General features: G+C 40.8%; 2 protein-coding genes across 2 annotated transcripts in view; one reads left to right on the top strand and one right to left on the bottom strand.

Annotated features, from left to right (window-relative positions):
- Positions 1-13284, bottom strand: part of Amd1 (adenosylmethionine decarboxylase 1) — a 530556-nt gene that overhangs the window by 420978 nt on the left and 96294 nt on the right. The gene's annotated exons all lie outside the window — the stretch shown is intronic.
- Positions 8147-13284, top strand: part of Mettl24 (methyltransferase like 24) — a 92089-nt gene continuing 86951 nt past the window's right edge. The window contains exon 1 of the mRNA XM_076859843.2: positions 8147-8464. Within this exon, the coding sequence (XP_076715958.2) occupies positions 8147-8464 (318 nt within the window). The remainder of the gene's footprint in view (positions 8465-13284) is intronic.

Genomic DNA, 13284 nt, shown 5'->3' on the forward strand with positions numbered 1-13284 from the left:
AGTGATCTGTAGCTGGGAGATTATTTCTGGCATGTGTCATAATGATAAGTCTCAGGTTTGGGAGGAGGAGTGCTCCCTAGGTGGTTCCATGAAGCTGGCAGTGTTTTGGTCATTGTTAACTTAAGCCCCTTTATTGTCATAAATCTAGGAATATCTCATTGTGAGAGTTAATGCCTGTAAATAAACCTTTCTAACAATGCCAGAGATGTGTTTTCCTGAACACACTCAGGAAAGTGTGTCCACGCACGCTCAAGTTGCATCTTTTGTCAGACTTACGGCCAGAGACTGGAAGGACGAGGGTTTAGCTCAGAGCCATCAACCACCCCAGTTTTCATCGAGTCGGGGCATGGCGCTGTCCACACTCATATCTTTAACCTGGGAGTTTTTTTCTGCCAAGGATTCCTGTGACACATTTCCTGATTCTTCCAAGGTCGTGCAGGGAAAAAACAAAAACAAAAAAAAGATACCAGGTTGGAGATGTTTTTGTGAGCCAGCCATATTTGTTTGCCTATGATTCTTTTTTTTTTTGGTTGAGTTAGATGAGCAACAGGAACTGCTGGAAGAACTGTGGTATCTTGCATCTGACCTCAGTAGGATGGGAGTGTGATGTCTGCTGCTTGTCAGTAATCCCTGAGACATGATTGAAGCCCATCCCATGCAAGACATGGTTGGGGGTACCAGAGGAGTGGGGCCCTCATCTCTATGCTTGAGAAACATCCCAGGTAGGAGAAAGATAAAGCAAGTCCACAAATGAAAGATTGGGAGAACACATTGGGAGGCAAAAGAGGCTCTCTCTCCAATGAAAGGCAGGACAAAGACATCCCCCAGGTGTTTTTCCATCAGACTAGTCTAGAGCTTTATTAGGTTGTGGAGTGGGCTCTGGTGTGGTTTTAGGCAGGGCTCCTAGCCTCAGGTAGCAGATCTTGTGTCTGTCGTTCTATTATAACATTATTCCTCTAGGAATGAAAGCTTCCATCGTGGTGAGTTTTTTCTTTAAGGTGGATGCTGCTGATGGGGCCATAAGTCATGTTGAGCTAGTATTTATTATTTAGCTACATCTCTGGAAGGGGAGGAGAAAACTAATGGACAAACCAGTGAAACCAAATCCCATTTGGGATGTGGCTTGGAAGAGAGGCATTTGAGGAGAGTTCAAAAGTGGATTTAAGTGCGGTGATGAAATAAGTGGGAGAAAAACAAACATAAACTTTGCTTAGTTTGTCCTGTTAGGGGCTGGCTCAAGGCTATCCTTTGATGTTTCCCAATAATAACCGAGGAATCTTTGATGGTCTTTAAATGGGATTACAGCCTTCTTTGTTGGACTTAAAAATTAATAATAGTATTTATCATCAAAAGACTTAAAGTTTTGCCTTAGCAGTCTACTCTTAAGACTTCAATGTGGCAAAATAATTATAAATGCACACAGACTGGATCCATTCTTCACTCTTTAATTCAACAGTTATTTATTGAGTACATACCATATGCCAGCCACTGTTCTAAGCACCAGGATTATAGTAATAACAGAAATAAACAAAGTGCCCTACCTCAGGGAGCTTGCTTTCTAGACCGAGAAGAAAGATAATAAACAAGGCATCATGTGATCAAACCTTACTGGCAGTTTTAAGTCCACAGAATATTAGACTTCTTCATTTTTCCTTCTAGAAATATTTTCTTCATTTGGTCTCTGGGACACCACATTCTCTTACTTCTCTGTGTATCTCTCTCAGTATCCTTTGTTAGAGCCTCCTCATCTGATTTTAAATTGGTGAATACCAAAGTTAAGTTTTTAAATATTTCTTACCTCCTTCACATCTATATGCTGATGATTTAAATTTGTATTTCCAGCCCTCACCACTCCTACTAATTCCAGTTTTTTAAATGCAACTGCCTACTCACATCTCTACCTAGATTTCTAATAGATGTCCCAAACGTAACAAAATCACCCAAATCAATCTCTTTTATTTCTTCCCCCAACTACTCATACTTGAATCTTTCCCTTCTCTGATAATGGCAATGTCATTCTTCTAATTACTCAGAAAAAAACTTTAATTCTTTCTCTTATTCTCCATATCTGATCCTTTATATATTTAGCTACAAAGATGTCCATTACAGTATTATTTGTGAAAATGAAAACTTGAAAATGCTCTAATAATTCGACATTGGAAGAATGATTAAAGTATGGTACATGTAGTCATTAAAAATGATGTTGGGGCCTGGGGTTGTGCTCAGTGGTAGAAGCGCTTGCCTAGCATGTGTGAAGTACTGGGTTCGATTCTCAGCACCACATATAAATATACATAAAATAAAGGTCCATTGACAACTTAAAAAATTTTTTTTAAATGATGTTGGAATCACTCATCATCTGAGAAAGCAGGCTAAAACCACTATGAAAGATCACTTCTTACTGGTAAGGATGGCTGTTATCACCAAGATGATTTAACAACTGTTGATAACGACTGTTGGTGAGAGTATGGTAGGAATATAAATTGGTACATCCAATATGGAAAATAGGATAGAAACTCCTAAAGAAGTTAAAAGAGCCTCCACATGATCCAGTAATTCCACTTCAAGGTGTACCCCAAAGAGATGAACTCTCCACCTTGTAAAAATATTTGCATTCCCATGTTCATTGCAGCATTATTTACAATAACCAAGAAATCTAAATGTCAAAAAATGAATGAATAAAGAAAATGTGGTTCATTTATGCAGTGAATATTATCAGCTTTTTGAAAGGAAGAGATCCTGCCATTTCCCACAACATGCATTAGCCTGAAGGACATTATGCTAAGTAAAATAAGACAGAAAAATATTACAAGATCTCACTATTGATTAAAATAACCCAAATATACAGAAATAGAGAATGAAACAATGGTGACCACTGGCTGAGGAAGAGAGGAAAGAAAATGGGGAGATGTAGGTCAAAAGATATAAAACTGCAGACATGTGGGGAGAAAAGTTTAGAGAGTAATGTCTAACGTGAGGACTATAGTTTAATATAGTTCTATTGCATTAGATTATTGAACTCATGTTATTAAATAAGTCCAAAGCCATTGATTTTTATTTCCACGATTTCAGTTACCTGAGGTCTACTGTGGTCTAAAAATATTAAATAGAAATATACCAGAAAATTTCCAGAAATAAACAGTTCATAAATTTTAAATTATATGCTGTTTTGGTAGCATAATGAAATCTTGTGCCATCCATTGTGGGACATGAATCATCCCTTTGTCCAGTGTGTATCCATGCTGTACATATGGCCTACCCATTAGATACTTAGTTATCAAACAGATAGCCATGGTATTTGGTGTTTTGATATAGGGTTCTATAGTTTCAGGTATCCACTGGAGATCTTGAAATGCATCCTCTGTGGATAAAAAGAGACTACTATAGATTTTGGCTACTCTTGTCTTCCTCCCACGCCCCCAACAGACACACAAACACACATACACTATGTGAGATTAGAGATATGTTAATCTGCTTCACTATAGTAACCATTTTACTATCTATATCCTATAACATCATGTTGTAAATCCTAATATATATGATAAAGTTACTTCAGTCAGAATGGCAATCATCAAGAATACAGGCAATAATAAATGTTGGTGAGGATGTGGCGAAAAAGGTGCACTCATACATTGCTGGTGGGACTGCAAATTGGTATAACCGCTATGGAAAGCAGAATGGAGATTCCTCAGAAAACTTGGAATGGAACCACCATTTGACTCAGCTATCTCACTCCTCTGTTTATACCCAAAGAACTTAAAATCTGCACACTACAGTGATGCAGCCAGGTCAATGTTTATAGCAGCTCAATTCACACTAGCTAAACTATGGAACCAACCTAGGTGTCTTTTAATAGGTGAATGGATAAAGAAAATGTGGTATATATGTTCAATGGAATATTATTTAGCCTTAAAGAAGAATGAAATTATGGCATTTGCCAGTAAGTGGATGGAAGTTGGAGTATATCATGCTAAGCGAAATAAGCCAATCCCAAAGATCCAAAGGCTGAATGTTTTTTCTAATATGCTAGTTCACGATAAGAAGGGTGGGGCACTGGAGAAGACTTGAGGTACCTTAGAGGGAAGTAAAGGGAGGGGAGGGGAAGGGAGGGGATGTGGGGATTGGAAGGATAGTAGAATGAAACAGACAATATTACTTTATGTATATATGTGACTGCATGACCAATGTGAGTCTACAGCTGCACACTCAGAAAAATGAGAAATTATATCCCATCTATGTATTATATATCAAAATGCATAAATTCATTCTACTGTCATGTATGACTAATTAAAACAAATAAAATATTTAAAAAAGATGTTATAATTAGCAGGTTACTGCTTAAGGACATTTTTATATTATGGAAAATTTCAAAGATGCTCAATAAGAGAGAGCTGTGAACCTGATACCCAGCTACAACAATGATCAACTCACAGACATTCTTAATTCATTTATACCCCCTCTCATTTCCCACCTGTCTTGTCTCTACAGGATTATTTTAAAGCAAATATCAGACATTGTATTATTTAATATATCCTTTATATAACATAATAAGCAGATCACAAGGAAATATGCTTTATATGATTTTATCTTGGTAAACTGTATGTATATAGGAAAAAGTCGGATAGAATAGTGATCTCTGAATGATAATATTATGAATGATTATTGATATCTTCATTTACTTGTGTATATTTCCCACAGTGGACCTGTGAGAAAAGGTGATGGGGGTGGAGGACGATGCTGACACTCCGGCTCCATTTCTCTTGTAAATTTGATTACTTTAATTCAGGCTGGGTACTTCACATTGTGAAACAGAAATAACCACTCAGCAGAGGATCCTTTCTGTCAGCCTGTTTTCTCCTTGGAGAGTCTGTAATTAAAATGAGCCACATTAGCTAGGTATGGTGGGGCATATCTGTTATACCAGCAAACTTGGATCTCAAGTTCAAAGCATTGGCCAGCAGGAGGATCTCAAGTTCAAAGCCAGCCTCAGCAACTTATCAAGGTCCTAAGCAATTTTGAAAGATCCTGTCTTGAAATAAAAAAAATAAAATGACTGGGAATATGGCTCAATGGTTAAGCACCTCTGGGTTTAATCCCTGGTAACAACAACAACAACAAAATTAGTCACATTAGCATCTAACATTACAGCATGGTTTTTCAAACTTCAGCTCTATTGACATTTTTAGTTCGATGATTTTGTATTGTGGAAAGCTACCTGTCTCGTGGGAGAACGTTTAATGTCTATCTCTTAAGTGTTGGTGTCTATCTCTTAAGTGCCAGTAGTGCCTTCCCCCTCCACGTAGTGCCTTCCCCCTCCACTTGCAAATGTCCCAAGGGGGGCAAAATTGTGCCTGGCTGGGAACCATTGCTCTACAGCATGTGTGCAAGTTGCAATGCATGGTGTCTAAAAGATTGCAGTAAAAAGTTCTGTTTCACTGGTTTTGCTGGCTGAAACCTTAAGGGGGATGTAATTTGTGCTCTGATGAAAGCTGTTATTGTGGTTAACTGACCCACACATTTAATTAATCAACCTATGACACAGCAATTAATGATCATTTGCATTTTTTGAAACATATCCAGACATGACCAAGATAAGTTCAACTCTATGAGAAAAGCAGAGGTCATGAATGAAAGATGGCTTGTCAGCTACGGCGGAGATCAGTTAGATTTGCCTTTCCAGCTTACCAACAGACCCATTTCACTATTCATTATTATCCAAGACACAGGGACATATTGTGTGGAAGTTAAAAATGGGAGATTTCTTTCTAGAAAATGAATGATGCTACATACAAACAGATGTTTTTGATTACTAATAAACACATAGACATAGTCACAAAAGATAAGGGAAAAAGGTATTTAAATATTGCATTTAAGTTTTTTTTTTTCCATAATGGAAACATTTTATTGGAGAACCATAGAAATGAGTCAGGGAAAATATGAGCTCATCTTGCTCATTCTTTCCAAGAGCTGCACTGTTTTGTATGCATCATTGCTTCCTCACCCTGTTCTCCCCCGCCCCGCCCGCAGTCCAGAGTCTTATCAAATACCCCCATTTTAATGATTTGAAATATTCCTCATGTTTCTCTTATAGAGGGAAACCCAACAATGAATGGAGATTAAATGTTAGTAGTATCATGATCTTAAAAAAAAAGATTATTTCTTTAGTACTATTCTTGATTGCATAGAAAATAAAACTTCTAGCAAAGTCTACATCAGACATTGCCGATCCAAGTTTATAAAGCATTGTACAAATTGTGTCTTAAATAGTATTATGCAATTATAGAACTTAATAGAGTACATTTGTGATTTATTGATTCTTAATGGTTGTTTTCTTGAAATTGTTAGAGACTCCTAATTCCAAAGAAAACTGTGTAAGCTACTTGTAAATCTATACTTTATTTACTGACTTTAAACTATGCTTTCTTTTTGTTTTTTAAGACAACATTTGGGATTTTCTTTAATAATAAGTAATTTTTAAAATTACCATTGAGTATTTTTTGTGAGCCGGATATCATGTAGGAACTAAGCATATAATAGTTTTGCAATATTTATAATCCTACCATATATGTAGGTTTATTTTCCACAGGAAAACTGAGGCTCACTGAGATTAAGTACTTTATCTACAAGCTTCACACTGCTGAATGTCAGAGTCCTGATTCAAATACAATTCAAGTAACTAGTCACAAGATGTAAGACTGTTTCTTATAGTTTATGTGCAGAAAATGTACTTGTTTCAAGCCATTAAAACACAGCAATTTTCCTGGGGACTGTATCTAAAAAAAGAAGAGTTAATCATAATGAAAGGTTCAGGAGCCTAAGGATGTGGAGTGGTCAGAGAATGGACTAGTTTGGGTCAAGAAATCATGTTAGATGTAGAGAAAGAGTGTAAGTGCTTTGTTCAGTGACAAAGAATAAATTAGGTCTTTCTTAAACCAGGAAGGAAAGAGAATTTTAGGGAGGAGAGCTCCCTGTGGAAAATTCCCAAAATTCAAACGGGGAGGGGGCTAGGACTCAGTACTTGGTCTCTGTTGTCCATGCATAGGCTTAAGGGAAAGAGAAGAGAGGTCAGCAGGGGCAACCTCACATAATAGCATGAAAAATGCAAGCATAAAGCCTCAGGGTGGGGGAGGACCTGGCTATAGTTTAAAAAAACCCAAACCAAAAATGACCCAAACCTAAACCTAATTCAAAGCCACTTCAAACTGAAGGTGGGAAAGAATTCTACCAGCAACTGAAAATGGATCATGCAACACTGGACTGCAGGCTGTGAGCGTTCAGTCTGATTAATTAAGGTCAAGGTGATGATGGCAATACCAGCTGGGGAGTATTTTGCCCAAAGATAAATTTGTCCCTCTGTATCTCTGCAAGACAGCAGGGAGGTGTGTGTTTGGAGCTAAATTAATTTGATTTACATCATGCCATGGTAACTTCTGTTCTCTCTCCCTGCTGTCAGATGTCTTAGCTGGCTTTTCCCTCTCCTTCTTCACCCCCACACATTTCATAACACAGAGAGAAAGCACGGATTGGCTTCAGGCAGAATTTAGAAATGGAATAACTAATTTGATTATTCTGCAATGAGTGCTATTCTCTCTCCTCCTCTTCCCCACCCCACCCCCCACGCCCTTCTCAAGGGAGAGAAGTTGTAAACCCGAGCATAAGTATGATTTATTTTTATATCTCACTTAATGGCACAAACTGCTCGACAATCAGAGCTTGTTCCTGGTAGCAAAACCTGGCTGCTCACCTATCCGCCTCCCGTTTGTCTTCTAATAATACCAATACCAGAAAAAATGAAATTATGGCCGAGGATTCTATTAGAAATGAGCTTTTCCTGGTCTTGTGTCTTTCACCTCGGCCCAGCTCTGGAGGTCAGGGCGGAGATCGCTTCTTGAGGGTCCCCTGGTTAGTCCAGCCGCTTGCAGCCCGGGGACCGCGCCTGGCCCCTTCCACCCGCCGGTTGCGCCGGGCTGGGCAGGATAAGGTTACGCTGGGGCTTCCCCGGTCGGAAGGGAGGGAGGCGGGTCCGAGCCCTTGCCTCGGCCCGAGGGGGAGTTTCCAGAGTTGGCAGCTCGGGCCTGCGGGGCCATCCCTGCTGGGCCAGGAGCTGCCTGCGGGACCCTGAGTGCAGTCCCGGCCCACCCCCGCGATGGTCCGGGAGAGGCCTCCCGGGAGGAGCTGCGGCGCCCTGCACCGGTGCCTGCTCGGCGCCGCGCTGCTGCTGGGCCTGCGACTCTGCGTCGAGCTGAGACGCGCCGGGTCGGGACCCTCAGTCCACAGCGCCCCGCGAGGCCACATCCCCCGACCACCCGGGCCGCACCTGCCACCAGCGCCCGTCCCGCCGCGCGGTGCAAGCAAGAGACAGGTGACCTACGTGCGCAGCGGGCGCAGAGCACCGCCGGGGGGCGGCGGGAGCGGGACGCCGGAGCCGAGCTGCTGCGCCCCTCGCGGGCGGCCCCGCCAGAAGGTCAGTGGCAAACCCAGCAGTCTTGGGCCTTGGACCAGAATCCCCCACCCAGGCCCAGCTAAGGAGTTCTCCGCCCTGGGCATGGCAGCCCGCCCTATGGGGACCTCAGAGTCTTCTCTTCTGTGCTCACTCAGGCGACTTCACTGGTAGCATCCTTCAGTGCCCCATGGAATGAAGTGGAACTGAGTTTGATCCATATTCAATCAGTGTTTGCTGAACATAGAGGACGTGTGCCAGGCCCCTTTCTAGGCTCCAGGCATCCAGCAATGAAGGAGGAAGCCCTGCTTTGCTTACTTTAGTGAGCGAAGGCTTTGAGTGATAGGCAGGAAAGGGAAAGGAAGCAGTCGTGGTTACCATTAGGGCTTGCCTGTTTTCCCCATGGAGGTCTGATAGCTGGGTGGGTATCCACAGTGAGTGGCTTGTCTCCCACCTTCATCGCAACGATGAAGTTCCACCTTCTGGCAGAATTTCCCTGGAATCCCACCCCAGGTATTGATAGGGTGGCTGGACGGTGGTAAGAAGTCAAGCCCCCAGCGCCACTTAATGGTAAATTAATTGGATCTTCGAGGACCGAAGTAATAACTTGGGTTTGTCTTACAAAGCTGTGCTCTGTTGCTCTTCTTACTCATTGATCTCTCACCGCACACCTCATTGAGTCGTCCAGTTTTAACCTCTGCTTAAGCCTCTGGCCTCCCACCCTTCTTCATGGAACTCAAGAGTGGAAAGATTAAGAACTGCAGATGTGAGCCTGCTTTGTTCTTGGGCACATCGCTCCTGATCCCAACACCAATTGTATCCTCTGAAGCAAACTCTCTCTCCTGCCGGTGTTTCCTCTGTTCTAAGTATCACAAACCCCACACCCCACCCAAACCATGCTCTCCCATTGGCTCTGCTGCTTTCTCCAGCTGCCCATTTCTACCTTACTTTTCAATACCCTCCACCCACCCTTCCTTTCTTCCTTTCTTTCTTTCTTCCCACCATTTCTTTCTTTCTTTCTTTCTTTTGTAGCAATTGGCATCTTTAATATTCAAGAAAATCAAGTCTATCATATACATTAAAAATATAGGAAATTTCATGCAGACATGAAGCTTCCAATTCAGCCTTTTGTGGCAACTTTTGGAAGGATAACTTCCTTTTCAGGCCTTGTCCTCTGTCTTCCCACACCATTGCTGTTCCTCTCCAGGCCATCCATGTTATCTTCTGGATATACCCAGTTGTTATTTTTGTTTTTTATTCCTCTTCTTTTTTCTATCTCTAAAACAGAACATCTTATGTAAAGTCTTAATTAGCTCTTTCATAAGAGAGCAGCCACTTCTTTCTCATGCTCCTCAGGTACTTTCCATGTCACTGTGTTATGCATTCAACACACTTGCCAGGAGCTTGCCAGGCACCCAGTGCTGGGGGCACAAGATGAGCTCAAAGTCTAGAGAGGGAGACATTCAGTAGAGACATCTAGTGCTGTGAACAGCCTGCTAATTCAAATTTAGGCCTGGAAACTAAAGAAGGAAGAGTCAGGAGGGCAAACAGAGGAGGGGACATTCGAGCTAGGAATTGACATTTCTTAAGAGTTTGGCTTCTTTTGTTCCTCTGTAGATATCCTCAAATGTCCTATCCTTGATATCCTTTACTACTCCCTGTCCCTTTTCTTTCAGATTCACTGTCAACATCTGTTGTTTCTGCTGTCACCTGTCCAAGAATTGAATTACTTTTAAGACTTTGTCTCTACTTCAGACAATTGGAGCCTGTCTACAAATGGCAAGGTTTGGAATGCATAGACTCAGAGTCACAAGGGGGCAATTTCACATCCATTCCCTTTAGTGGGATGCCCCAGCAATCCAGGCTGGAGACAGAAGCGGCTTAGGCAGGGCCATAGATGTAGAGGTGGTGAGCAGTGGTGTGATACTGGATACATGTAGAAGATACATGGAGGAGCAGTTAGCTTCTATTTGTTTTGCTTTGGTAGATGGACAGAAAGGAGAAGCTTGGTTTCAGGAATGTTAGGTTTGGGATATCCTTTAGACATTCAAGTGAACATATCAAATAGGCAGTTGGACATATGAATCTGGGATTGAAGGAAAGGTCCAGGATGAAGTAGTAATTTGGGAGTCATTCATGTTCAGTCAGCATTCAAACCATGAGACGGAATGAGATCAAATAGGGAGGGAATGTGGCTAATGAGGACAAAAGACCCAAGTCTGAACCCTGAGACTCAATTTTATTAAAAATTAGATTAGAAAGAAAATAAAAAGGAAATATTTAGCATAGTGCCTAATGTGTCCAAGCACTCAATAACGGTAGCTTTAATTTTCACAAATCTGTCCCAGCTCTATAGCCTCAGCCATTCTTCAAATGTAATTTGTTAAAACCTATTTCTATTGCGACTCATGCTGATTCCTTTTCCTGCAAGGTCCCCATCCTCCTTTCTTCCATCCTCCTGCCCTTTCCATCCTTGAATGTTCAGGTCAAGGTTTATCGCCTGGAAACCTTCCCATATCAATCCTATTTCCATGCTGATCTTGCCCCAGTTTGGGATGACAACAGCTATACCTTCTGTGAGCTGTGAGTTGTTTTGTGCATGTTGAGACCTGATAATTCATTTCAAATGGAATGTTTTGTCTCCAAGTTGTTCTCAATGGGAAGGATCGCATTTCCCATAGTGACCTCTAGCAAGTATTCCAGAGATTGAAGCGTAAAAATATAATCATCTTACTATTAGCTGATCATAGGTATGTCTTTGGTTATATTTCTATATATTATATAAGAAAGAAGCAATTGGACTTAGTATTATTGTAAAATATTAGGTTCTTAGCCTCTTAAGGAAAAAGTTTCGCTGCATTTCCTTCTCTCTAAACGTTTACTTATTTTCAGATATACATCTAACTTCCCCAAGTTCCTAGAGAGCTAGGATCTTGAATTTGTTTCATTTTCCCATTATATCACAGTTGAATTAAAATATTCCTCAAAACTGGAAAAACCAGTTACTAATCTGTCTTCCCACTTCTGAGAACCACACTTAATATTCTATCTCTCTGGGGACAAATCTTGTTCCTTTTGAGCCTCACATCAAGACATGGTGTAATATAAGCTGAATGCACCATTTAATAACTGAAATAACATTTGGCAGTTATTTGTTAGGCTCTTGGGATTTTATTTTATTTAAATTTTGCTTGTTGGGAATACTGATCAACAATGTTATGAAGTTCTTGATTACTTTGCCCCAGGCTCCTACCAGACTGGTAAAGGAGAGCAAGTTCCATTCTATTTTGAGGACAGCTTTTTGGGTGGATGAAAACCTGCATGAAATAATTGGGTTGCCGGCGTTTCTTGTCACCATGCTTCCTTCGCAGGTGTTAGAGGCACAAAAATTCAGCAATTATATTGCCACTTTAATCATAGCTTATGCTACTCTTAAATAAAACATTCTGTTATAAAAAAGAAAAGTGTAGTCCTCATAAAATTCCTTCCCTCTTCTTGCATCCCCCTTTTTTCATCAAGCTGCATAGAAACTAGCTGTTATTAAGTCCTCTTGTACACCAGGAGTTATAATCTTAGAACTTTATGAAATGAGGACAAATGAGAAATGATGGATAAATAAATACTGCCCTTTTTGATTGTGACTACCCTGGAAGCTATATATTCTTGTATGTTTCAGATTTCTTTAAGCATTCCATCAGAGCTCTTAATCTCTAAATTTTGCATACTGAAAATATCACTGTGATTGTTTTTCTTTCCCTTCTCTCTCTTTTCCATCTGTGTGTATTAGTATTACTATTATTATTATTATTATTATTAAACACATTTACTATAGTTCCCATAGGTGAAGTTCTTGGGGGGGGTGAATTTATAGAGGACTCAATATGGTCTCTGTGATTTATGCTTCTTTATGTAGCTCTTGGGTGCATGCTGTATCTCTTAGAGCCTGGAACTCCATCTAAAAGACAGCAGCTTTTAAAATAGAGGGTTCATATGCACAGGAGAGACACTTGCTCAGGGGCCAAGCTTCCTAAAGAAATGTCTTCTCTCTTATCAGAGACACGTAATTTGACATTTAATATGTTGGCTAGGAGAGGGACTTCTGAGTCACTGAGCTGCAAAATCCAGCAATGTGCTGGCTTGGTTTGTGAGTTATAGCTCCTTTGGAACAATGTGTCAGGGTGGGGGTGTGTGGTGGGGGGAGAGCTGTTTCCTCTTCTTCTGAAAACCCATATGGCAAAATTTGGTCTTTCTTATTTCTTGTCATCCTCCTCTTAGTTTTCTAATTCTGTGATTGTCAGCAAGAAAAATGAGGAAAAGTGGCATAGCATGCCCCCCTGATATATCCAACTGCATCGAGAGTCCTTGTTCTTTAAAAAATACTTGGAGGTAAGTTTGAATTTCTTGTGAAACATGGCTCAGCAGTAGTTTAGAGCCCCTCAGGTTTTGCACATGTACCTACACTTCTGTCCTTCAGGAAGTAGCATGAATCAGTCCTCTCACACTGTCCTCAGGAGGCAAAGTATTTTCATTTTAAACCAAGTCATTGAGGGTAATTGAATGAGCTCCAGCAATATGTGGGTGTGAAATAGCAGTTGCTTAGTTTCATAAAGAAAAGCAGGTTTTTATTACAACTTTGATGTGCCTACAACAGGGAATAGGGCTCTGCACTCTTTCCATCCCCTGCAGTTAGTTCTCAGAGGGCACTCTGGGGGTAAAGGAACTGCTAATGGAGGCTGTATTGTTTTTCAACAACCGCTGGTGGAGGTTTTAGGTTTTTGTGTGTAATTTGTCCAGTCCTTTTTCTCTAAGGGAAAGAATGCCTTGTCAGTACTCTCAATAGAATT

Source organism: Callospermophilus lateralis, chromosome 6 (genome assembly GCF_048772815.1).
Source record: "Callospermophilus lateralis isolate mCalLat2 chromosome 6, mCalLat2.hap1, whole genome shotgun sequence".
Classification (NCBI taxonomy): domain Eukaryota; kingdom Metazoa; phylum Chordata; class Mammalia; order Rodentia; family Sciuridae; genus Callospermophilus; species Callospermophilus lateralis.